At 52.3% G+C, this 25,069-nt stretch overlaps 1 protein-coding gene across 9 annotated transcripts in view; it reads right to left on the bottom strand.

Moving 5' to 3' along the window:
- Positions 1–558: 558 nt before the first annotated feature.
- Positions 559–25,069, bottom strand: part of PUM1 (pumilio RNA binding family member 1) — an 88,138-nt gene continuing 63,627 nt past the window's right edge. For 6 of the 9 annotated variants that reach the window (XM_066204638.1, XM_066204639.1, XM_066204640.1 and 3 more), the window contains 9 exons: positions 24,599–24,835; positions 15,926–16,193; positions 14,605–14,734; positions 13,613–13,747; positions 12,129–12,266; positions 9,964–10,089; positions 8,922–9,043; positions 5,824–6,016; positions 559–2,453 (listed from right to left, as the gene is read on the bottom strand). In XM_066204638.1, the coding sequence (XP_066060735.1) occupies positions 2,322–2,453; positions 5,824–6,016; positions 8,922–9,043; positions 9,964–10,089; positions 12,129–12,266; positions 13,613–13,747; positions 14,605–14,734; positions 15,926–16,193; positions 24,599–24,835 (1,481 nt within the window). In that variant the 3' untranslated portion in view covers positions 559–2,321. The remainder of the gene's footprint in view (positions 2,454–5,823; positions 6,017–8,921; positions 9,044–9,963; positions 10,090–12,128; positions 12,267–13,612; positions 13,748–14,604; positions 14,735–15,925; positions 16,194–24,598; positions 24,836–25,069) is intronic. The other 3 variants (XM_066204641.1, XM_066204642.1, XM_066204646.1) reach the window with 1 other exon arrangement.

The following is a 25,069-nucleotide window of genomic DNA, read 5'->3' as shown; positions in this document are numbered from 1 at the left end:
AACCCTCCGGCACAGCTCCAGCCTTCCCTGTGTCCTGCTCCTGCCCCTGGACTGAAGCTCCAGACTCCAATTATTCCATATTCAATTTTTCCATCTCCATTTCATGCTTTATTCCATGAAAAGCACAGCTCCAGCTCTTCCCTGTGTCCTGGTCTCACAGTGAAGCTCCAAACTCCAACTGAAATTCCATGAACAGCAGAGCTCCAAATCCTTCCCTGTGTCCTGCCCCTGGACTGAAGCTTTAAATTCCAATTATTCCATGAAAAGCACAGCTCCAGCTCTTCCCTGTGTCCTGCCCCTGCACTGGAGCTTTAAATTCCAATTATTCCATGAAAAGCACAGCTCCAGCTCTTCCCTGTGTCCTGCCCCTGCACTGGAGCTTTAAATTCCAATTATTCCATGAAAAGCACAGCTCCAGCTCTTCCCTGTGTCCTGCCCCTGCACTGGAGCTTTAAATTCCAATTATTCCATGAAAAGCACAGCTCCAGCTCTTCCCTGTGTCCTGCCCCTGGACCGAAGCTTCCAAACTCCAACCAATGATTCCATGAAACCCGGGGCCAGATTCCAAAGTTCTGTATTTTTCAAAATAAAGATCACACGTTGTTTAGAGACAATCTACACAAGAGTTACAAAAAATAGTCGCCCAGGCAGAAGCATACACAGGTTTGTTAATTATACACATATGGTTACAAGTGTGCTTGCAAAAAAGTTCATTGGAAATATACACAAGGCTCTGTAAATGTACACCGTGTAGTGTTACAATTCTATATTCAAACGAGGAAAATTGACAGTATGTTACATTCACTTACAAGTAGACAAAATGCAAAATACAGTTCATCTTCTGTACAAAAAAGGGGGGAGGTGATTCACACTTTACAAGGTGAAAAGGGGCTCTGATTGTAAGGAAAACCGGGGGGGGGGGGGGGGCTGTACTTTTGCACTTTTTGTTTCTTACTGTCACAAAAGAAGCAAAACATTACTTTGTAAGATTCAAAAAAACACTATTTGGAACTGAATCAGGTCTGTAGAACATTTAGAAAGGATCTCTACCGTCCAACTAGGTGACAAATAAAACCAAGCAGTTTATTTTTCTTCCTTTTTTGTTTTTAAACATTAACTAGGCTGTATAAAGAGAACATTTCCTTCAAAAGAAAAAATTTACTTCTGGTTGAAATTACAATTTACAATATACAACACTATATGCTACGACCATAAAAGGTGTGAATATACACTGAAATGCACAGGTTTTGCTAAATTCTTTTTTTTTTTCCTGTTTTCTTACCAAAAAACGGGTTTTATGTCGATTCAAACTTCTCCACATTTACATTACAGAGGTTTACAAATGTACAATTGTACAGTCAGAAGTATGTTCCACTACTAGGGTACATTATAGATACAGATCAGACATCAAAACAAGAAAATACTACAAATTTTTATATATGTAAAGTCTACACCAAGTATACACTATATATTTATAGAAGCAAGACCAAAGCCGAGTTGGATTTTTTTTTTTTTGTTTTTGTTTTTCCTCATGCTAAATAATCAAATTGTGTCTCTCCAGGTGAACAGAGGAGTGGGCATAAAAAAAAAATCCCAAAAATCCTCCACTTTAAAATCATCTCTGGGTGTTTTGTCAAAACGCCAGCTAAGCTCCCTCCTTCAGCACATCAGAGTCACAAATAAAACAGAAATAAAGCCGTTAAAAAGTCCCAAAAATGGAATTTTGGTGTCTTTGTTTAGAAGCGAACTTTAACAAGTTGAATTTTTCTCTTCGCCAGTGGTGTCACTGAACTAAAAATCCCAACTTCTCGCTGACTTTTGGGCTAAAAGGAGGTTAAAAAAAAAAAAAAAAAGGTATTTGCAAAAAAATGAATGAATTAAAAACGGGTTTGGTTTTTTTTTTCCCTGTTTTGTTTGTTTGTTGTCTTCAAACCAACCACCCTGAAAGTCTCCACATTTGGAATATAGATACAACAGTGAACAAAAATGTGGCCTTCCATGTACATCTGAGACCTATGTACAAGAATTCTATACACCAGTAAAACAGCAGGGCAATTAGTCAATTAAAAAAAATAATTAGTACATGTTATGCATAATAAAATTAAAGAAATTTACAAAGGCTTATCTTCTTTTTTTTGTAGTTTTTTTTTTTTTTTTTCTGCTTTTCTTTGTTTGTTTGGTGGGGTTTTTTTGTGGGTTTTGTTTGTTTGTATTTCTTTTTTTTTTCTTTTTTTTTTAAGCAACCGTTGCGGGTGGATTGTGGGCTGGATTCCTGGGCTGGATTCCTGGGATCCTGGAGTGGCTCTGGGCTCGGGCCCTGCTCAGATGATGCCGTTGGGGGGGCCACAGATGGGCCCCAAATCCACCCCGTTCTTCATGTAGTATTTCTCCAGCTTGGCCAGGATGTGCTTGCCGTAGGTGTATTTGCGCAGGGTGGCGATGTGGGGCCGGATCTGCGGGGAAAAGCGGGACAAGTCAGGGAATGTCGTCAGGGAAAGTGCTCAGGAAAAGCCATCAGGAAAAGTCAGGAAAAATTCAGGAAAAGTGGCGACAGGTAAAGTCAGGAAAAGTGGTCATGAAAATTCAGAAGTCGTCAGGAAGAGTCAGGGAAGTCAGGATTTAGGAACGTGGCTGCGGTCACAGCCGTCCCCCCGTCCCCCCTGAGCTCTGGGGCAAACCAACACCCCAGGATCCCAGAGCTCCCTGCTGGCGTCACGCAGCTCTGGGCATTGACGCTGTGCTCCCAATTCCCAGCGGGATTTTGCACAAGGGAAGCACTGGGGCTTTGAGTTCAACAGATTCTCACTCCCTGGGAAGGGCTGGATGGGAGACTGGGAACTGGGAATTGTTCCCTGGGCTGGAATTGCCAGAGCAGCTGTGGCTGCCCCTGGATCCCTGGCAGTGCCCAAGGCCGGGCTGGACACTGGGACAGTGGGAGGTGTCCCTGCCATGGCACTGGGTGGGATTTCAGAGTTCTCCACCCCAAACCATTCCAGGATTCCACGGTTTTACCATTTTCTCCTCTCCAAGTGGGAACAGCCTGTGGATGTCCAGCATTCCCTGCTCCAAGGGTGGCCACATCCCACCACTGACCAGAACTCATCCCAAACTGCTCCTGGCTCAGCGGCTCAGCCTCCAGTCCCCCAGATTCCTGTTCCACTCCAAGGAGCCACATGCCAAAAGCACAGATCCAAGCCTGGCTCCCCATTCCCAGCAGGAATGATTCCCGGGCCCAGCAAAAGGAGCAGAGAAGCTCCAATTCCAACCCTTCCTTCTCTGTCCACCTTCACCCCTTTCACTTCTTCCCTTTACTCACGCAGCTGTTAAAATCACTTTTCAATTTCCTATTTTAAAATAAAAACTGAAATAAAATCCCGTTTTTAACCCCATCCCAACCTGCTGTTTTCCACAATCCCCAGCCATTCCTGCAGCCCCTGGCTCCATTTTTCCAGGCTTTCCTGCAGCCTGGGATCACAGCTGAAATCACATTCACTCAGGCCCATTTAGCTGTCAACCCTGAGCTATTTTTGACAGCTCCACTGATAATCTAATTTGCATTTTATTCCAAAGGCTTTGCTCCACGGGGAAAAGAAGGAAGTAAGAAATGTCAGGAACAAATTTGTTTATGTTTTTGTTTTGTTTTGTTTTTTAATACACAACTCTCTGTTATGGATTAACAATCCAGGGCCCTTCTGCCACAGATAAATTGGGTGTATCCCCTGCCAGATATCTTTAATTATCTTTAGCGTTTCTTGTGGACTAAAACAGATTTGGGGTTATAAGAATGACTCTGAGTGGCTCCTAAACCTAAAATTAACATCCCTGAGGATTATTCCAGCTGTTTGTGTTGATTCCATGCACGTGGAGGTCAGAGCAGCTCCATCACACAAATTCCCGTTTCTTACAGAAAAATCAGTCTGGTTTAGTCAAGGATGCTTAAATATAATAACAAAAATGCTTTTTTAGCATTTGAATCCATGACAGTATCCAAAATAAAGAAATCTCAGCTTTTCTGTGCCTGGGTCAGTCAGGATTTTGTTTCTCTGGCTCTACCTGGGATTTTTCATCCAGTAACCCCAAAAAATGTCAGTGAGAAAAATGAAAATCCCCTCAGTGTCACTCCCCATTTAGAGCCTGTTATTCTCCCTCCACTGCCACTCTAAAGCCCTGCAAATGTGACCTTTAAAAGCAGGAAAATGGAGATATTCCCTGTTTCCAGAGCTGCCTGCCCTTGGAGCAGCAGGCACAGGGCCCTGGGGATGGCAGCAAGGCAGATTTCATTCCAAACATCTTAATTTTGGGTAAACGTGAACTCCTGGGATGGCTGTGCATTCAAACACTGCAGGGTAATGCTAAACCATGGAAGTCCAGGATATCAGGTGGAGTTTTTTCATGGAAAAGATGTTCAGGCCTTGGAGCTGCCCAGGGAGCTTTGGAGTCCCCATCCCTGGAGGTGGCACTCAGGGCTCTGGTGGGGACAAGGTGGGGCCCTTGGAGGGCTTTTCCAGCCTCCTGCTCCCGGGATTCTGGCAAGTGTCACAGCAAAACTCATTGTAAAGTGGGAAACAGGATTTGATCAATAGCTGCGGGCTCGGAGGGGGCACCGGCACGGCCAGCGGCCTTGGGAGGAATATGGAGGGACAGGCAGGGCTGGCAGCCACAGGGACAGGGACACAGCCAGAGGGACAGATCCAGAAGGGACACTGCCACAGGGACACGGTGGGACACAGCCTGAGGGTCACAGCTACAGGGAGAGGGACACAGGGACAGAGTCACAGGGATTCGGAGGGACACAGGCAGGGGACACAGCCCACAGGGACAGAGAGAGACACGAGCAAAGGGACACTGCCACAGGGACACAGGCAGCAAGGACACAGGCAGGAGGACAAAGCCAGGGGGACACAGCTTCAGGGACAAAGCCAGAGGGACACAGCCCAGAGGGACACTGCCCACAGAGCCAGAGGGACACAGAGGGACAGGGAAGGGGGACACAGGCAGGGGCCTGGCCCAGGCTCCCGTGGCTCTGCAGCTGCAGCCCCGCGCGGCGCTGGCAGCACGGCGGCGCCGGCTCCGTGCAGATCTGGGTCACTGGGACACGGGCAGTGCTGGCAGCGGCAGCTGCAGCTCCATCCCAGGGGCAGCTCCGCATCTCTCCGGAAAGCTGGAGAGGGATTTGTGACAAGGGAATGGAGTGACAGGACGAGGGGGAATGGCTTCACTCGGACACAGACTGACGGAGGATTGGGAAGGAATTGTTCCCTGGGCCCCAGCATCAGCAGCACCTGGAGCTGCTGGGGAATCCAGAGGAATCCACGGAGCTGCCCCAGGGCTGGAGCCCCTCTGGAGCCGGGCTGGGAGAGCTGGGGGGGCTCCCCTGGAGAGGAGAAGCTCCAGGGAGAGCTCCGAGCCCCTGGCAGGGCCTAAAGGGGCTCCAGGAGAGCTGCAGAGGGACTGGGGACAAGGCCTGCAGGGACAGCACACAGGGAATGGCTTCCCAGTGCCAGAGGGCAGGGCTGGATGGGAGATTGGGAACTGGGAATTGTTCCCTGCCAGGGTGGGCAGGGGCTGGGCTGGAATTGCCAGAGCAGCTGTGGCTGCCCCTGGATCCCTGGCAGTGCCCAGGGCCAGGCTGGACACTGGGGACAGTGGGAGGTGTCCCTGGGGTGGGGCAGGATGAGTTCTCAGGTCCTTTCCAACCCAAACCATCCTGTCGTTCCCATCTTTCAGCTCCTGAAACGCTCCAAGCCCTCGGTGCCATCTCTGAGCCCTCATCCTCTCCTCCCCGCGCCCCCAGCGGGGCCGGGCCGGGCCGCCCCTGCTCACCTTGTGCATGACAATCTTCCTCTGGGCGGGCTCGGCCACGTCGATCATCTTCTGCACCACGTAGTTGGCGTACTGATCCTTCATCATGGTGTATAAGGCACTGTGGGGGCCGTCGTTCATGGTGCACACCTCGTCGATCAGCATGGCGCGCTCCGTGCGCGACGCGTGCGTCACACACTTCTCCACCACGTTACTGCAACGGCACCAGGGCGTCAGCCGGGAGGGGAACGGGGACGGGGAACGGGAATGGGGATGGGGATGGGAATGGGGAATGGGGATGGGGAATGGGGATGGGGAATGGGAACGGGAATGGGAACTGGGAATGGAGCAGGGAAATGGGAACTGCGAACAGAGCAGGGAACTGGGACCTGGGAATGGAGCAGGGACCTGGGAATGGAGCAGGGACCTGGGAATGGGAGTAGGGAACTGGGAACTGGGAACGGAGCAAGGAACTGGGAACCGGGAATGGAGCAGGGACCTGGGAATGGAGCAGGGAACTGGGAATGGAGCAGGGAACTGGGAATGGAGCAGGGAACTGGGAATGGAGCAGGGAACTGGGAATGGAGCAGGGAATGTCTCCTCAGAGCTTTTCTTCCAGCCCCAAGGACACCTCCTACGTTGCTCCAAGGGCAGGACATCGAGGACAGAGGTGCTGGCAGAGCTCAGCAATGTCACACAGGACTTGGGATCTCAGTGGGAATTCGGGGTTTGGAGCAGCTCATATTTCACTCCAGTTTGTGCCTTGGGATCTCAGTGGGAATTTGGGAACTGGAGCAGTTCCCATTTCAGCCCGATTTGTGCAGCTCTGCAGTGATGCTCTGGGAGGTCAGGGTCCACCTTGACAACAGAGAAGTCAAGGAGCTGCGTTGTTTGGTTTGGTTTTTTCCACACTGGAAATGTGGAACGTTCCACACTGGAATATGATGGGAATGCAGATTCAAAGTTAAAACAACAAGGAAATGCTCACTGAGGAATGAAAATTCTCAGCCAAGGCAGGGGATTCCCAAAATTCCTGAATACACTGATGGCATCTCCACGTGCATTACACACTTCAGCACACTGCTGCAATGGCAGGAGGAGCCACCACTGGGGAATGGAGCAGGGAACTGGGAATGGGAACTGGGAACTGGGAATGGGAGCAGGGAACTGGGAATGGAGCAGGGAACTGGGAATGGGAGCAGGGAACTGGGAATGGGAATTGGGAACCGGGAGTGGAGCAGGGAACTGGGAATGGGAACTGGGAGTGGAGCAGGGAACTGGGAATGGGAGCAGGGAACTGGGAATGGAGCAGAGAACTGGGAATGGGAGCAGGGAACTGGGAATGGGAGCAGGGAACTGGGAATGGGAATTGGGAACCGGGAGTGGAGCAGGGAACTGGGAATGGGAACTGGGAACTGGGAATGGGAACTGGGAACTGGAAGTGGAGCAGGGAACTGGGAATGGAGCAGGGAACTGGGAATGGGAGCAGGGAACTGGGAATGGAGCAGGGAACTGGGAATGGGAGCAAGGAACTGGGAATGGAGCAGGGAACTGGGAATGGAGCAGGGAACTGGGAATGGGAACTGGGAACTGGGAACTGGGAGTGGAGCAGGGAACTGGGAATGGGAGCAGGGAACTGGGAATGGAGCAGAGAACTGGGAATGGGAACTGGGAATGGGAGCAGGAACTGGGAATGAGAAATGGGAATGGAGCAGGGAACTGGGAATGGGAGCAGGGAACTGGGAATGGAGCAGGGAACTGGGAATGGGAGCAGGGAACTGGGAATGGAGCAGGGAACTGGGAATGGGAGCAGGGAACTGGGAATGGGAGCAGGGAACTGAGCACGAAATGTCTCCTTGGAGCTTTCCATCCTACCCTAAGAAGATCTCTCATGCTGTTACAAGGGCAGGGAAATTGTACTGGCAGAGCTCAGCACTGTCAGACAGGATTTGGGATCTCAGTGGGAATTTGCAATATGGAGCAGCTCTTATTTCACCCCAATTTGTGCCTTGGGATCTGAGTGGGAATTTGGGAACTGGACAGTTGAGGTCAGTGTCCACTCTCACACCCCAGAAGCCAAGTTGTTGTTTTGATTTTCTCCACACTGGAACACGGTGGGAATGGACATCCAAGGTTAGAACAACATGGAAATGCTCATTCAGGAATGAGAAATCTCAGCCAAGCAGAGGATTTCCAGAATTCCTGAATATATTAATGAGCAGCCTGAGCTCTCTGGAGAGCCAGAAGTAGGGTACATGAAAGGGGACCGAGAGCTGTGCTGGGCTCATCCCACAGCCCTGCCTGACTCACAGCATCACCCAGAGGGTTTGCTCTGCTCGGGGGACCCTCCACTAATTAATGCTCCAGCTGGAAAGAAGTTTGGGAAAAAAGAGCCAGGCAAAGCAGGGAGGAAGAACCTGAAATAACAACGTGGAGACCACACTCCCCTAATTCTCATTAATGTTCCACTTCCCTCGTGTCTGTGAGGATTCTCATCAGAGGAAGGGGCAATTTTAGCCTTCAAAGAGCTCAGCCTGCATGTTCCAAGGGCTGGAAGCACATCCAGCAGGGATTCACACACTGCTGTGTCCTGACATCCAAATACCTGGATTCCGCCTCACCCACGTGTGGCTCTGCAGCATCTGCCTGGGAATGCTGCAGCTCCCCTTGGAGGGTTCCTTGGGTGGGACTCAAAAGGGACACAGCAAAAAGCTGGGAATGATGCTGTGAGTGGAGATTCCTCCGGGAAAAGTGGGATGGATTTGTTGCTGCACTGATTTCCCAAATCCCCTCTGGATGGACACAGTATCCCAGGGCAGTGAATGTTCTTATTATCCAAGGGGTAGTGACAACTTCAACCCCATGAAAATAAATCAGATAAACCAGAACACACAAGAACTCCTGGTTAAATTCAGGAGTTTGGATCAAAGCTACTCTTCCACATCTCCATCCTCCCCCATGACAGACCGGCTGACACACCCCAGTTAATACCCATTATAAATAACATTTTTAACGAAGCAAAAGTCATCCTCACTTCCCCTACACCCACCCCTGAGCCTTCTGCAGCTCTTCCATGTGTCCATGCTCCCAGAGGGAGAACTTAAGGAAGGAATTCCTACCTGGCAAATTTATGTTGACTCAAGACGAGCACGTTGCCTCTGATTTCTGCTACGATCTTGCTCTTGTCCTCGGGCCGGCCGTGCTCCAGGACGTGCTGGATAACGTAATTCCCATACTGATCCTGGGGGGAGACAGCGGCAGGGGCTCACAAAAGGGGTATGTGTGGACTAGAAGCATTCCCAGCAAACCGATTCCCAAAGAGCTCTCAGAGTTAAAAGCACAACTAAAGATTAATTCTAATATTTACTGCACGAACTTTCTACTTCTGCAAGAACGTGGATTCAAGGGTGGTGCCAGTGGTAAAATGATGCGTTTGTGTAGAAATTGTATTGTTTATATAACTCAAAATGATGTCCTTGCACAGGAAATGTCAACATTCTCATGTCAATATTCTCTCTTTTCTTCCCCTCACTCCAGGTTCAAACCTACCAAATCCCATGCCCTGGAGGGGTGAACCACGGGTCTGGCCATGGGACACTGTTCTGAATTTGGGAATTTTCAAACCACGGGACATTTATTTTCCAGTTCAGGGTACCAGAGGCATGGCCTGATGCCCATGGCCAACCTCTTCCCACCTCCCACACTGAGCACACGGGACTTGGGAACGGGACCGGCTCAGACTTCACCCCAGTCTGTGCCCTGGGATCTGAGTGGGAATTTGGGAACTGGACCAGGGCCAGGTTTGCCGCTTTATCCACAGGCCCCCAGAGCAGAACCCGTGTAAAACCCTGGGACACCAGGTCCTCCCAAGGACTGCAGGGAGGAGGGAAGGCAGCCAGGAGGGAGGTGAGCATACAACCAGCTCTTTTTAAGAATCCAAATGACTTGGCACCTCCTTTTCCTTGGAGTAACCAGCTCTTGGCATCCCTGCACCAGGGCATGGGGCCAGCTCAGAAGGGGAGGTGACAACACCCCTGGCACCCCCTGGACTTGATGAAATTCCTGCCTGCTGTGCTCCCTCCCATGTCCCCACAGGGCTCTGCAGGAGCTGTCCCAGCACCCAGCAGTGACCTGGGGACGCTGCAGCCCCGCCACACTGACCTGCACCAGCTGCTCCGTGTGCTGGTGCAGCTCCTCCAGGATGGGCAGGGTCTGCTCGGGCAGGCAGTGCTCCAGGATCCTCTGGATCACCCTGCAGCCGTACGGGTGCGTGGACAGAGCAAACACCTGCGGACAAAGAACGGGCAGCATTAGCTCCTGGGAATCCCACAAACCTGCCGGGATTCCTGCAGGGAATCCCACAAACCTGCCAGCTCCAGGCAGCACCAGCTGCAACTGCAAACACTCAGCAGTGTGGACTCGGAATTTTCTGAGCCTGAGAATTGCTGAGCTTTTCCTAGGGGAAACTTTTCAACAGTTTTCCTTTTCCCAAAACAACCTCGTGTAAACAATATTCATTTCCCATGACAACAGGAGCTGTTTGCTATTTCTGTTCCTGAGCCAAGGGGAGAGGTGTCAGTCCTATGGACCAATAACGCGCCTTTAGCCCAGCGTGTTATAAAAGGGCTGAATGAATTGTAAATAAACCTTCTGATTTCTGCTGCCTCCTGACTGGGGTCAAACATCTTTATTTCGTGTCCTACTGCGGCACACCGGGATCCCAGACACATCCCATCCCTACCTGGGGAAGCCTCAAGCTTCCCCATCCATGAAAAATAAATGGTAAAACCTCTTGATTCATTCAAAAATCCCCTGGAACAATCAAGCGTTGCTGGAAGTTTGGTTATTCTTCCCAAATAATTCCAGCACATTGTTTGCCAGCACAAATTTTGAGCTATTTAAGAAATGCTAGGGGCCAGAAAAGTTAAAAATGCCCAGCAAAGGATTTTCCTCAACTGCTTGGATTTGTTTAAAAGCCTTAACAGTGCTTAGGAGAAGTGACAACAAAGAATCTTTCTCATTTCTAATGGATTAGCAGATCTGTGGGTGAGAACATGACACATTCTGTTATTGCTGCTCCGTTTTCTTGTCTGAAGCACAAAGTCCTGTTAAGTTGCTTTGATTTAACAACAGCAGCAAACGCAAGCACTGAAGTTTAAATCAACAGTCGCACATTTTTAATAACTGGTGAGTAAACCCTGCAGGGAAACAGGGCTTGGAGTGCAATTAACTGCAGAAAAATCATCGGGAGGTGCTAAGTTTAATCTGCCATGTGAAGGTTCAGATAAAACTGGGACAAGTGGTCAAGGAAATGTCAGTGCCATCAGCTGAGCTCCCAGAGATGTTTCTGCCTTCCCAAACTCCCAGTGGAAAAACCAAGCCTCAACTCTAATGAGGAGCAAGTTTCCAGCCAGAATCCTGCTGGTTTTGACCCACTCAACACAATCCCCACTTTCCCAGGACTCCCAGCTCCTGGTTCCTGCTGTAACAGCCCCTGGCTGTCCTCACATCCCTGGGGCAAGTCCTCAAAACTTCAAAGTGTCCCTGCAAAGCCAATTAAATTGAGGCTGGGAACACCCAAAGAGCAGCACTTTTGTACTGGGAGCTGAGGCAGGCAGGTAAAGCCAGACACAGCTGATACCCAGGACATCAATTCAGGAGAGGACACCAATAAAAAAGAAAAAACTGCAGAGAGTCAAAGACAATTGCCCATTTCTAGATGAAACTCCTGCTTTTTCCCTGCTCTGAGGCCCCTGGGAATCAGCATTCAGCATTCCTCTAAGCCACCTGCACAGACAGGGATCATAATGAAACTTTGCTTCCCTGTGCCTCCCCCATTTTCCTCTCTGCTCCCCTCGAAGAGAAACAAATCTAAAATGCACAAAGTTCACAAATTCTTTGGGTTATCAGGATCATCTGTCACTAAAAGGAGATCAGCTCCAGGCTCAGAACTTGCTGCGATTTTACACAAGTGAGGTGGCTAATTAAGGAATTAAAGAAGTTTAGACATGACTAGGGTACCTCAGCAGCACAAAACTCCGCTCACCACCTTCACCGGGAAGATGGATTGGGGAGAGCCTTGTTTTCCCTCAACACTCCAAAACACTCAATATTCCAGGAGAACAGGCTCGTTCAAGGAGGTTTTACTCTGACAGATCTGCCCAGAAATGGTAACAGGGACGTGACCAAGGAGTTTCTGGACTCTCTCACGTGGCTGCATCAACCTGGCAAGCCGTGGTGGCTAAAACTGGGAATTCCCAAGAGCTGAAGCCGCAGGCACTCTGAGGCTGTTCCGAGCAGGGAGCAGGAGCTGGGCAGGGCCTCACCTGCCCCTTGAAGGCGTCGATGATGAACTGCAGGGACTGAGGCTGCACACACTCGATGCACTTCTGCACCACGTGGTTCCCGTTCTGGTCCTTGACGCACTTGAGCACGTGCCCGTCCAGCTCCCGAACCATCTCGTTCTACGGGAGGACAGAGCACAAACAGAAAGCACCACCAGCATCCCTGGCTCCGACGGGCACAGCTGGCACAGCTGGCACGGGCAGGAATGAACAGGAGTGAGGGGTGCTCCCATGGCCAGGAGATGAGGCTTTGCTGGAGACAGAAACCAGCAGGGAAAATGCTGCTCTGCCATGCCCTTAGCAGCCTGGTTTGGTGGGAGGGGCCCTGCAACAGGAGCTTGGAGCTCCACTCCAACCCAAACCACCCTGGGATGCTGGGAAGATGAAGCTCTTGTTCTGGATGAGCATCCTCTTCCAAGTATCCAAATTAAAGAAATCCTAACTGAGTCACGGTTTTCCTGTGCATCCCCTATTTTCCTCTCTGCTCCCCTCAAAGAGAAGCAAATCTAAAATGCACCAAGTTCACAAACACTTTGGGTATCAGGGTCACCTGCCACTAAAAGAGGGTCAGCTCTGGGCTCAGAACTTGCTGGGATTTTACACACGTGATAATTAAGGAATTAGTGAAGTTTGGACATGACGGATATACCCCACGTGCAGGGTGGAAGCTTCGCTCACAAACAGAAATGACACTTTGGGACATTTCAATGCTCTGACAAGGTCTGGGTGAGTTCAGTCTTACACCTGAATCAAAGCCAGGAATTTTGGGAGCACTGAGTACTCCAAACTGCCCCTCTGGAGGAGACAGTAAATCCTTGGAGCCACAGTGCTGGAGCGCAGGCACCGCCCTGCTGACACACTTGGCTCAGGCTCAGCCTGAAGGGAAGGACCACTCCTAAAGTCTCTTTCATACTTTTAACTTCATAACCTACATTGAGATTCCTGTTACAACCATTCCCAACCCTTCCCGAGCCAGCCTGCCCAGCGTATCTTCCCCCTCAATTCATGGTTCCTAAAACCCTTGAGGAAGTGCTTTATTAATGAGCTCTGAGTGGGGCTATCAGCCACATCTCTCCGAAGCCAGAAAGAGGAGCTCCTCATCCATCTCCCTGCAGGAGCGCACGATGTTGACCCACATAGCAATAACTTGGTGAATATTAAAGGCAAAACTCTTCCTTCAAGGGATTTAAAAATCTCTTCTAATTCACCCTCATTCTCAGTTTTCCCTACACACATGATCTGCTTCCAGGGAATTAATCTGCTTCCAGAGAAGCAGCCCCATGGCCAGGGAAGGGGGACAAGGAGGTGACAACGACAACCAAGGACGGTGGCACAGACTCGTCACGCACAAGGAGCACCACGAACATGCCAGGAACCAAACCAAGGGAACACCAGGCACAAGGGGGACAGGAGGGGACAGCTCAGGAACGTCAAACATCAAGAAGAAAGTTAAAATTGAAACTTACAATTACCTGCTGGTCTGGGGGGATGAACTCCAGGGCCTTCTGGATCACCCTGCAGCCGTACATCTGCAGGGCCAGCGACAGCACGTGCCCACGGATGCGCTCTGCCAGCGCCAGCTTCTGCTCCAGGCTGCCAAACTGGGACAGGACAAACACTCACTGCGAGGACAGAGCCCTCCCCCGGCCGCTGGCACTGCCCTCCCACCCTGGGGAGGGATGAAAGATCAATCCCGTGGGAAAGGGGTGAACTGGCACGGCCAGACGTGTTCTGTGCCTGCCTGGCACACCCCAAAGGGGCTGCAGCCACCAGGGTGACACCTGCCAGGCCACCAAGCCCGGGCAGGTCACAGCCCCAGGGCTGCCAGAGCTCCAGCAGCGCTGGGACAACTTCTCAGGCATGCAGAGGGTGGGTTTGTTGGGATGCCTGGGCAGGGGTTGGATTTGATCCTTGTGGGTCCCTCCCAGCTCAGGAGATTCTGTGATTCTCATCCTCAATTATTGGGCAGAAGCACCAGGAACTCCTGGCGAAGGACCAGACCAGTGTGGAGAGAGGGGTGGAGGGACACAACACTCTTCCAGAAGCTGCCATTACTGGAGAAGTTTCTCCCTTATTCCTAAATCCAGGAGCACAGCTCAGCATCCTGGGCAGGTTTGGCTGGGTCTGTCCCTCACAGAATGCCAGAGTTTGGGCTGGAAGGGCCCTTAAGGCTCAGCTCATTCCAAGCCCCTTCCACTTCCCACTGGAAATTGACATCTCCTGCATACGTTGCTCTTTACCCCGACACATTTTGCTTCTCAAAGTGTGACTTTTCAGATGACCCTGAGTCCCACCCCTCAGTCACCCCACCAGGAATAACCCAACAGCTTGTGGGGAGGAGATGGTGGCAGGGCTGAGTTATCCGTGATTTTAGCCTCAAGGCAGGGTTTCCCAGGCTCATCCAACACCTCAGGCCAGCAGGAACCCCAGCAGGACCTGCAGGGGAGGGCAGACTCACCTCGAAGAACTTCTGGATGACGTAATTCCCAAACACATCCACCATGAGCTGATAGGCTGCCTGCAGGATCTCGTTGAACACCAGCTGGCGCTCTGCTGGGGTGGCACGCTCCAGTTTCAGCTGAATAAACCTGAAAAACAGGCCTTGGAGTGATGCCACGGGCACATCTGCTCATTCAACCCCTTCCCAAAGCCTCACCCGTGTGTTCCAGGAACCACCATGAACAATCCTATTATGCTGTGGAGATGGAGCACTTCCATTAACCTCAGCTCCCTATTACATGTTAAATATTCCAATTTAAGCCATTCCAGTGATCCACAACTTGCAAAGCTCCGGCGAACACAGATGTTTTATCCAGGCACCTGAAAGCTCAGGGGGGTCACAGCCATGAGGTCCATGGCCACGTGCTGGAATCCTCATTCCAAGCAAAGCAGATCTCAGTGGAATAACGCAGCAAATCTCGTGTCCAGCTGGCTTTTACAATGCACGAAGCTGTGCCAGAGGGATGAGTGAGCAAACCACAAAGCAGAGAAACTCCTTCTGAGGAGGAATTCCTGCTACCAGCACTTGTCCTCAACCTTGGACAACACACTCAGGCGTGCACAGGAGCCTGCACAGGGACTGGATGCACGAGGCACGGATGGGCCTTGTGGGACAAGGGGACATGGATGGGGACAAGGGAACAGAGCATGGATGGGGATAAGGAAACAGGGCATGGACAAGGGAACAAGGCATGGATGGGGATAAAGGAACAAGGTATGAATGGGGACAAGGTGACAAGGGAGGGATGGGGATAAGGGGACAAGGCAGGGATGGGGATAAGGGAACAAGGCATGGATGGGAATAAAGGAACAAGGTATGAATGGGGACAAGGGAACAAGGGAGGGATGGGGATAAGGGGACAGGGCATGGATGGGGATAAGGGGACAGGGCATGGATGGGGATAAGGGAACAAGGCATGGATGGGAATAAAGGAACAAGGTATGAATGGGGACAAGGGAACAAGGGAGGGATGGGGATAAGGGGACAGGGCATGGATGGGGATAAGGGGACAGGGCATGGATGGACCTCATGGGACAAGGGAACAAGGTATGCACAGGGACTGTTGTGGTGCCTGGGCAGGGCCAGGAATTGAACAGGACAATCCTTGGGGATCCCGAGTGTGACACTGGCTTGGCTTTTCCCGCTTATTCCCTGGTCTGCCTCAGCTTTGGGAAGCGACACAAAACCCAACTGTGAAACTCAACCAACAAAGCACAACCACAAAACACAACCGCTGCTCCCTCCTGACGGAGCGGCCACGCGCGGCTCCCCAGCCCACCTGGAGCCGTGCTGATCCTGGGAGAACTCCATGATGTGCCCGGCGATCTCGCGCAGCTGCAGGTTGGGGTAGCGGTTGTTGCGGAAGTCCTCAAGCAGGCGGCTGCGGCCCGAGGGCATGACGTCGGACATGCCGTAGCGCAGGCGGGACGACGGGAACAGCGTGCTGCTGGGGCTGAAGAGGCTGGAGGCGCTGCTGGCGCTGCGGTACTTGGCCTCCGCCCCCGGCGCCGCCGAGATGTAGCGGCCGCTGCCGTTCGTCAGCCCCCCTGGGACACGGGAACACGGCACGACGGGGTGAGGGGACACGGCATGGATGGGGGGACAGGGCATGGATGGGGGTAAGGGAATAGGGCATGGATGGGGACACGGGAACACGGCAGGATGGAGGTAAGGGGACAGGGCATGCATGGGGACAAGGTATGGATGAGGATAAGGGAACAGAGAACAGGGCATGGATGGGACCAAGGGGACAGGGCATGGACAAGGGGACAGGGCAGGATGGGGACAAGGTATGGATGAGGATAATGGAATAGAGACCAAGGCATGGACGGGGATAAAGGGACAAGGGGACAGGGCACGGATAGGGATAAGGGAATAAGGTATGGATGGGGGTAAAGGAACAGGTCACGGATAGAGACAAGGCATGGATGAGGATGAGGGAATAGAGAACAAGGCATGGATGAGGATAAGGGAACAGGGCATGGATGGAGGTAAGGGGACAAGGCATGATGGATGAGCCTCGTGGGAAACGGGAACATGGCATGGATGGGCCTCATGGGGGCACAGGGATGTGACACTGGATCCCTGAGCTCTGCTCCATCAACAGGGGGGTCTGACATTCAGCTAAGCAGGATTCTGAGGTGGGATTTCTAGGCAAGATTTCCTCACTGGAAGGGTGTTCAGACACTGGAACTGCCCAGGGAGGTTTGGAGTCCCTGTCCCAGGAGATGTCCAAGGAATGAACATGTGGCACTCAGTGCTCTGGTGGAGACTGGTCACAGATTGGACTTGAAGACCTTGGAGGGCTTCTGCAACCTTGATGATCCAGTTTTATCATGCTCAGACCCTGGAACTGCACAAGGAGGTTTGGAATCTCCATCCCTGGAGGTGGAGGAATTCCTGGACGCAGCACTCTGGGCTGGCTGATCAGTCACAGGTGGGATTCAATGACCCCAAAGGGCTTTTCCAACCTCAGTGATCCCGTTTTGTGATTCCTGACGGAGCTGAGGGAGCAGCCCTCCAAGGAATTCAGATGGGGATGTGTCCCAGCATCAGTGGCACTGCTGGATTAAAGGTGGGAACAGCTACAGACTCCAGCAAAGGACTCTGATGATCCCTCGTAAATCAGGATCTTCTGTGATTCTCACTCTATCCAGTGACATCAAATCTGTGACTGTGGCTTTCTGACAGAGTGAAACAACTTCTGTTCCTCCTCCTGTGCTCAAGCTGTCGGAACCAGACCAGTGGCAACCCCAACACTCCCAAATTTTCACTGTCTTGCTGTTTCCACTGCCTTTGCCTCCATCCTCAGGTTTTTCCCACCTCTTCCGCTGCCTTGACAAGGACTGAACTAAAAATAAGTGTGCTGAGGGTGGGGGATAGATATAAAAGTATAAAAATGTGTACATAAACCCGCAAATCACTATTAGACACAGGTAAATACCAATAAATTAAAACCAACCAAGATTTTTAAACCCCTGTGCTTCTGTTAGTGGCTGAAATATCTGCGCCCACACTACCAGAGATGCTGTGTTACCCAAAACCAGGAATATGGGGACAGGTGATGCCCCATCCCACGGAGAGAAGCTCTGACAGGAGCACAATTAAACCATCCAACGCTGTTTCCCTGGCTGCAGATTTTCAGGATGTGGCTCAGCACGGCGGCAGAGGATTTGATTTCTGCCTTTCCTGCAGGCCTTGGGATCCCTCTGCTGGCGCAGGAGGAGCCTGCATGGATTTTCCTGGGTGGAACAAAGTCCTCCCAGAGAGCACATCCTGCTCACACAGGGACCGGCAGGGCCAAGGTGAGGCTGGGGGAATCCCAGGGAAATGAAGCTGCAGGAATCTGTGCCATGGAGGGGAGAGCTCCAAGGAAACCTTGGCATGGCTGGCTGCAGGGAAGCAGCTCCTGGCAGCTGGGCTGGAATTAAAGCATTCCATAAAAACTGAGCTGAGGGAGCTGAACTCCTCAGCCATCGACAGCTGGAGGAAGCTCCCATGCAGGAAACTGGATGAGAATTCTGTGTCTGATAACAGCCTAATTAATTATTAATTATCACCTCCGTGGCTCACTTCCAGCTCAGGATATTTTGTGATTCTACATCTCTGAGCTGGGTATATTTCTCTGGAGCTGGTGCCAAAGCTCTCCTTTCCCAAGGAAGGAAAGATCCTTTTCCTGCCTTTTTTTTTTTTCCCCAAGGAAAAGGAGAGCTGAGAGCTCCCAGTGCTGCCCTGCACCCCCTGACTCCCACACTGAGCAACAACTCCCAGAAGCCACCAGGTGATATTCCTGATATTCCTCTCTCCTGGAAGGACCAGGATTCCCACAGGAGAAGGAAACCCAGGAGGGACAAGCTCAGCAATGGGCACCAATGTTTCCCACATAGCTGAAACTCTCAGAATTCCAGCTGAAATTCTCAGAATTCCCACTTTTTGTTTCAACGCCTGGAGCAAAGTTAAGAGTTGGGACTGAAGTGGAAAAGAGTTCCTGATGGGAAAGGGCAGGGTCAGGCACGCAGGCTGTTATCTCTTCGTTAGAGCACAGCCAGTATAGAAGATCTGTCAGAGGGTTTCTGAGAAAACCCCAATCACTTGGAGATTCACGAGTGACTCCACTTTTCCCCCAGGTCTGTCCCTCCTGGTGGGAATGCTGCCTGCAGGTCTCCCCAGGATGTTCAACATCCTCCTGGGAACACAGAGATCCTGAGGGGAACAGGTTTCCTAAATCACCGTTCTGAACCCCACCACAGGCCTGAAACCTTCTGGTGCCTGCAGCTCCTCTGTGCCAGGACTTGGTCAGATCCCAGACTTCCGTGGGATTTTACCAATAACTCCAATGAAACAGCTCCTTCCTTCCTCCTCTGGAGCCGGGCTGGGAGAGCTGGGGGGGGCTCCCCTGGAGAGGAGAAGCTCCAGGGAGAGCTCCGAGCCCCTGGCAGGGCCTAAAGGGGCTCCAGGAGAGCTGCAGAGGGACTGGGGACAAGGCCTGCAGGGACAGCACACAGGGAATGGCTTCCCAGTGCCAGAGGGCAGGGCTGGATGGGAGATTGGGAACTGGGAATTGTTCCCTGCGAGGGTGGGCAGGGGCTGGGCTGGAATTGCCAGAGCAGCTGTGGCTGCCCCTGGATCCCTGGCAGTGCCCAAGGCCAGCCTGGGACACTGGGACAGTGGGAGGTGTCCCTGCCAGGGCTGGGGTGGCACTGGGTGGCATTTAAGATCCTTTCCATCCCAAACTATTCCACTGCTCTGACTCAACAATGCAGCAGCTCCTGTTCTGAATTGGGAACTCATCCCAGGGCTTGCTGGGAGAAGCTCTAACCTGGGAGAATTTACTGATTCCAGCAGGAAAGAGACAATGGAAGGATGAAGCAAAGAGAAAACCAAGGGGGAGGAAACACAAAAGGAGCTGCCTGAACCGAAGCTGGTTTAAAGCAAGACTCCCCCAGGGCCCTGGAAATGCTCTGGAAGGCAGGAGCTCCTGGGGGAGGGATGCCTGAACCACGGGAAACTGGGAAGATGGGAAGCTGGCTGTGGGGCAGGCAGGCAGAGCAGGCACCCCTGCTGCTGTCCCTGCAGAGCCACAGCCCAGCCTGTCTCCCTGCCAGTCCAGCTCACTCGTTATCAACTCTGCAGCCACTTTTCCCAAAAAGTCCCCCATTTTTCACATTGTCCTTTCCCTCACACCCATCCTGCCCTTTACGTGACAGGCTGGCTACAACAAGGGGAAGTTCTCCCAAGCAGCTCTTGCAAGAGTATCATAAAATTAAAATAATTATTTATCCACTGATCCCCACTCCAAAGTGGGAAAGTCGGAGCCAGACACATCCAGCCCCAGTCCTTTGGGATCACCAGCCACACTCCCAAAAGCCGCTTGTGGGACTACAGAGAAATCAGGGAATGGTTTGGGATGGAAAGGAGCTCAAATCCCATCCAGTGTCATCCCTGCCATGGCAGGGACACCTCCCACTGTCCCATCTGCTCCCAGCCTTGGACACTCCCAGGGAACAATTCCCAGTTCCCAATCTCCCATCCAGCCCTGCCCTCCGGCACTGGGAAGCCATTCCCTGTGTCCTGTCCCTCCATAAAGCACAACCTGGCCAAAATAAAATCTTGTAACTTAAAAAATATTCATTTACTAATTCGCAAATCTCTAATTTTGATCAACCCTGGGGAGCAGGCAGCCCCTGCCGCCTTTAGCACCCAAAGGTGGGATTTACTCACAGCCTGGCTCCACCCCAGCCAGCCACAGCTGCTCATCCCTTACACCTTGGAGTACCAGCACATTTTTGGCTCAGCCTTTGTCCTGCAGGAGCTCTTTCCACCGGAGCTGTGTGTGGTTATTTCAGGCTCTCAGCACTGCCCAGACACTTCACAAGGTCACTTTGCACCACCAGCAAAACCCCAGCCTGATAAATGCCCCTCATTTTTCAGCCCTCCGAGCTCCCAGGGAGCCAGAGGCGGATCACGGCACAGCCCAGGAGCCAAGGAGTGATTGCCTCCCAGCCCAGAGTGACACAGCCACAGCTCACCCTGCTCTAAGCACACATTTGCTGATGGCAGCCCGGCTTTAGAGGCAGCTTATGTCACTGTGGCAGCTGCAATCAGAGCTGCTGCAAGTGACTCCCTCAGGCTGTGCCCCCTCAGGAGCCCAGGGCAGGAAATGGCCCCAAAGCCCAGGAACTTCCCTCTGTGCAAACAGCACCAGGGGTGCTCCCACCTGGGCTCTCATTCTCAGATTATTCGGGAGCAGCCCCTGTGCTCTTTATCTCAAACTGCTCCCCAGTGGAAAAGGAGAAAGCCTAGAGCTTCTAACAAGGAAAAATGTGTGCTGCCATGGAATCAGGGAATGGTTTGGGCTGGAAGGGAGATTTAAACCTCACCCAGTGCCACCCCAGCCACGGCAGGGACACCTCCCAGTGTCCCCATGTCCAGCCTGGCCTTGGGCACTGCCAGGGATCCAGGGGCAGCCACAGCTGCTCTGGCAATTCCAGCCCAGCCCCTCCCAGAGAGAATTCCTCCCCAAGATCCCATTTAAATCCATTCTCCATCAGTTTAAAGACCATTCCCTGTGTGCTGTCCCTGCAGGCCTTGTCCCCAGTCCCTCTGCAGCTCTCCTGGAGCCCCTTTAGACCCTGCCAGGGGCTCGGAGCTCTCCCGGGAGCTTCTCCTTCCCATCAGAAATTATTTTCTAACCAAAGGAAACCAGATCTCCCCTTCCCACTGCCTTCCACTGCTGGTGAAAGAGGAACTTTAAAAAAAACAAAAGGACTTTTCACGGGTTTCAAGGTGAAATCCCCCCAAACCAGAGCCATCCCAGTGAGGTGTGACCTACAGCATCAGCCAGCATGGACTCAGCCACGGAGGGGCCAGGGCTACAAGGACAGGAATGTTTTGGGAACATGGGAAGCCCCACGCAGATCCTCTGGAGCACAACCCATTTCTGGGGGTGCTACTTCCAATTTCTTTGCAGAGTTTGTTCCCAAACAGACCCACCTTCCTCTGATCCAGAGGAATTCTTACGATTCGTCGATTTAAAAGAATTTTTAAGGTTTTTTTATTTTTTGGTGCAGGGGCAACCAACTTTTTCCCACTGCCAGGCTTGGAATCAGCCTCTTCCTCAGGACTAATTTATTGTGGCCATTTAACTGTCAGCCAAGGCCTCCACAGCTGCATAAATAAAGTTAAAATCCTTCTTGTTCTATTAAAGCTCTGAACAAGGCACGATGGTAAATCTAAAGCTGATCTCCAAAAATCATATTTATGACTATTCCAGCTAACCTAGAGCCAGCACTGGATTTATCACACATGCATGGAATAAACATGATAAATACAGTGTCCGCTGAGGGGGGAAAACTGCCCTGAGAAGCAGAAGTTTTGTTAAACCCAGCAGATTCATGACGCAACCAAAACCAGGTGAATTTTTGGAGGAAATATTAAATTACCTGCTGCAGGTGCAACAAATAATCTCTTTGGTTTGTTTATGAGGGAATGAACACTTCAGGAGGTTCAGATGAGCACTGCTTTATTATTTAATATTTGCTTTATTTATTTTCAAGATTGACTTTATTGTGGGCCAGGCAGAAGCTCTCTGAGAAGATTCAGCTGCACAAAGTCATGGATCTTCCCAAAATTATTCCTTCTGTGCTTTTGATGAGGCCACACTGATGGGAAATTGTCCAAGGCAAACTCACCAAATCCCCAGCTCAAAGCTGAGCACCGCTCCAGGGAATACTGGTTAAGAGGAGGAATTGTATTCCAAGCTCATTATTCCAAATTTAACGGGTATTTTAAAACATCCCCTTTAAAACCATTTAAATTGAAGATCAACCCTCCTTTGCTATTTTATTCCACAAACTTCTGCCACTGTTACCAAGACCCGTGCAACAAAATCCTGTTTTTTCAACACTTGGGAATATTATCCCTAATTTTGAGCTGAGGAACCGAGGAGGGAAGATGGAAACCAGCTGAGCCACGCAGGACACACACCCCAGGAGGGCTGGACTTGACTCAAGGTTGTTTTCCACCGAAATGATTGTGTGACCCCACACAGCCCGGCCCCAGGGAAGCTCCAGGGAGAGCAGAGCAGGGCTCTCACCCAGGCTGAATTCACAGGATCACTGGCTTGGAAGAGACCTCCAAGATCATCGAATCCAACCCAGCCCCAACACCTCAACTAAACCCTGGCCCTGAGTGCCACATCCAGTCTGCTTTAAACACCTCCAGGGATGGTGACTCCACCACCTCCCCGGGCAGGCCATTCTAATATTTTATCACCCTGTCTGTAACAAACCTTTCCCTAATATCCAACCTAAACTTCCCTTGGAGCAGCCTGAGGCAGTGTCCTCTGATTCTGTCAGTGCTGCCTGGAGAAAGAGACCAACCCCAGCTGAGCACAGCCACCTCTCAGGGCATTGTGGAGAGTGATCAGGTCACCCCTGAGTCTCCTTTTCTCCAGGATAAACACCCCCAGCTCCCTCAGCCATTCCTCACAGGGTTTGTGTTCCCAGCCCCTCACCAGCCTCGTGGCCTCCTCTGGACGAGCTCAAGTGTCTCAATGTCCTTCCTAAACTGAGACACCCAGAGCTGGGCACAGCACTCGAGGTGAGACCTCACCCGTGCTGAGCACAGGGGCAGAATGACCTCCCTGCTCCTGCTGGCCACACCACTCCTGATCCAGGCCAGGGGCCACTGGCCTTGTTGGCCACCTGGGCACACTGCTGCCTCATGTCCAGCTGCTGTCACCAGTGCCCCCAGGCTGAGGCTGGAGGGATCAGAGCAGGGCTCTCACCCAGGTTTGAGGCTGGAGGGATCAGGGGGATCTCACCCAGGTTTGGGGCTGGAGGGATCAGGGGGATCTCACCCAGGTTTGGGGCTGGAGGGATCAGGGGGATCTCACCCAGGTTTGGGGCTGGAGGGATCAGGGGGATCTCACCCAGGTTTAGGGCTGGAGGGAGCAGAGCAGGGCTCTCACCCAGGTTTGGGGCTGGAGGGATCAGGGGGATCTCACCCAGGTTTGGGGCCGGAGGGATCAGAGCAGGGCTCTCACCCAGGTTCGGGGCTGGAGGGATCAGAGCAGGGCTCTCACCCAGGTTTGGGGCTGGAGGGATCAGAGCAGGGCTCTCACCCAGGTTTGGGGCTGGAGGGATCAGAGCAGGGCTCTCACCCAGGTTTGGGGCTGGAGGGATCAGAGCAGGGCTCTTACCCAGGTTTGGGGCTGGAGGGATCAGGGGGCTCTCACCCAGGTTTGGGGCTGCAGGGATCAGGGGGATCTCACCCAGGTTTGGGGCTGGAGGGATCAGAGCAGGGCTCTCACCCAGGTTTGGGGCTGGAGGGATCAGAGCAGGGCTCTCACCCAGGTTTGGGGCTGGAGGGATCAGGGGGATCTCACCCAGGTTTGGGGCTGGAGGGATCAGGGGGCTCTCACCCAGGTTTGGGGCTGGAGGGATCAGGGGGATCTCACCCAGGTTTGGGGCTGGAGGGATCAGGGGGATCTCACCCAGGTTTGGGGCTGGAGGGATCAGAGCAGGGCTCTCACCCAGGTTTGGGGCTGGAGGGATCAGGGGGATCTCACCCAGGTTTGGGGCTGGAGGGATCAGAGCAGGGCTCTCACCCAGGTTTGGGGCTGGAGGGATCAGAGCAGGGCTCTCACCCAGGTTCGGGGCTGGAGGGATCAGAGCAGGGCTCTCACCCAGGTTTGGGGCTGGAGGGATCAGAGCAGGGCTCTTACCCAGGTTTGGGGCTGGAGGGATCAGGGGGCTCTCACCCAGGTTTGGGGCTGGAGGGATCAGGGGGCTCTCACCCAGGTTTGGGGCTGGAGGGATCAGAGCAGGGCTCTCACCCAGGTTTGGGGCTGGAGGGATCAGAGCAGGGCTCTCACCCAGGTTTGGGGCTGGAGGGATCAGGGGGCTCTCACCCAGGTTCGGGGCTGGAGGGATCAGAGCAGGGCTCTTACCCAGGTTGAGGCTGGACGAGGATCCGTGTGAAGACAAGGAAGGAGGAGGAGTCTGCGAGTGGCCGGGGCCCTGGCTGGGCAGGGGCATGCCCACAGGCCCGGGGGAGGAGGAGAAGCCCAGGCCGTTGTAGAAGCTGTGTCCGATGGGGGTCAGGCTGCTCGAGGTCCTCTTGTACAGGTCACTGCTGCCCGTCAGCGAGTCCCGCCGGGAGCCGCTGCCCGTGGTGGAGTTTGCCACTGGAAAAGTGGGAAAATCATCGATGCCACCCAGCCCAGACACGGCAGAGCCACAGCTCTGGGCTGGGCTTGGATAAAGTAATGAAATACAGTCATTAAAACCACCTTGGTAATGATCAAACAGCTTAAAAAATTATCTGGAATCCCGTCTTTGCCTTCAGTGCTTTGGAGGTTTTAACTCTGACAGAGCACATGGAGAAACAGCTCCAAAAATCCCAAAGCAGAAAGGACAAA

This window comes from Chamaea fasciata, unplaced genomic scaffold (assembly GCF_029207755.1).
Source record: "Chamaea fasciata isolate MVZ Bird 193981 ecotype frontalis unplaced genomic scaffold, bChaFas1.0.hap1 SCAF_26, whole genome shotgun sequence".
Classification (NCBI taxonomy): domain Eukaryota; kingdom Metazoa; phylum Chordata; class Aves; order Passeriformes; family Sylviidae; genus Chamaea; species Chamaea fasciata.
This window is presented reverse-complemented; position numbering and strand designations above follow the sequence as displayed.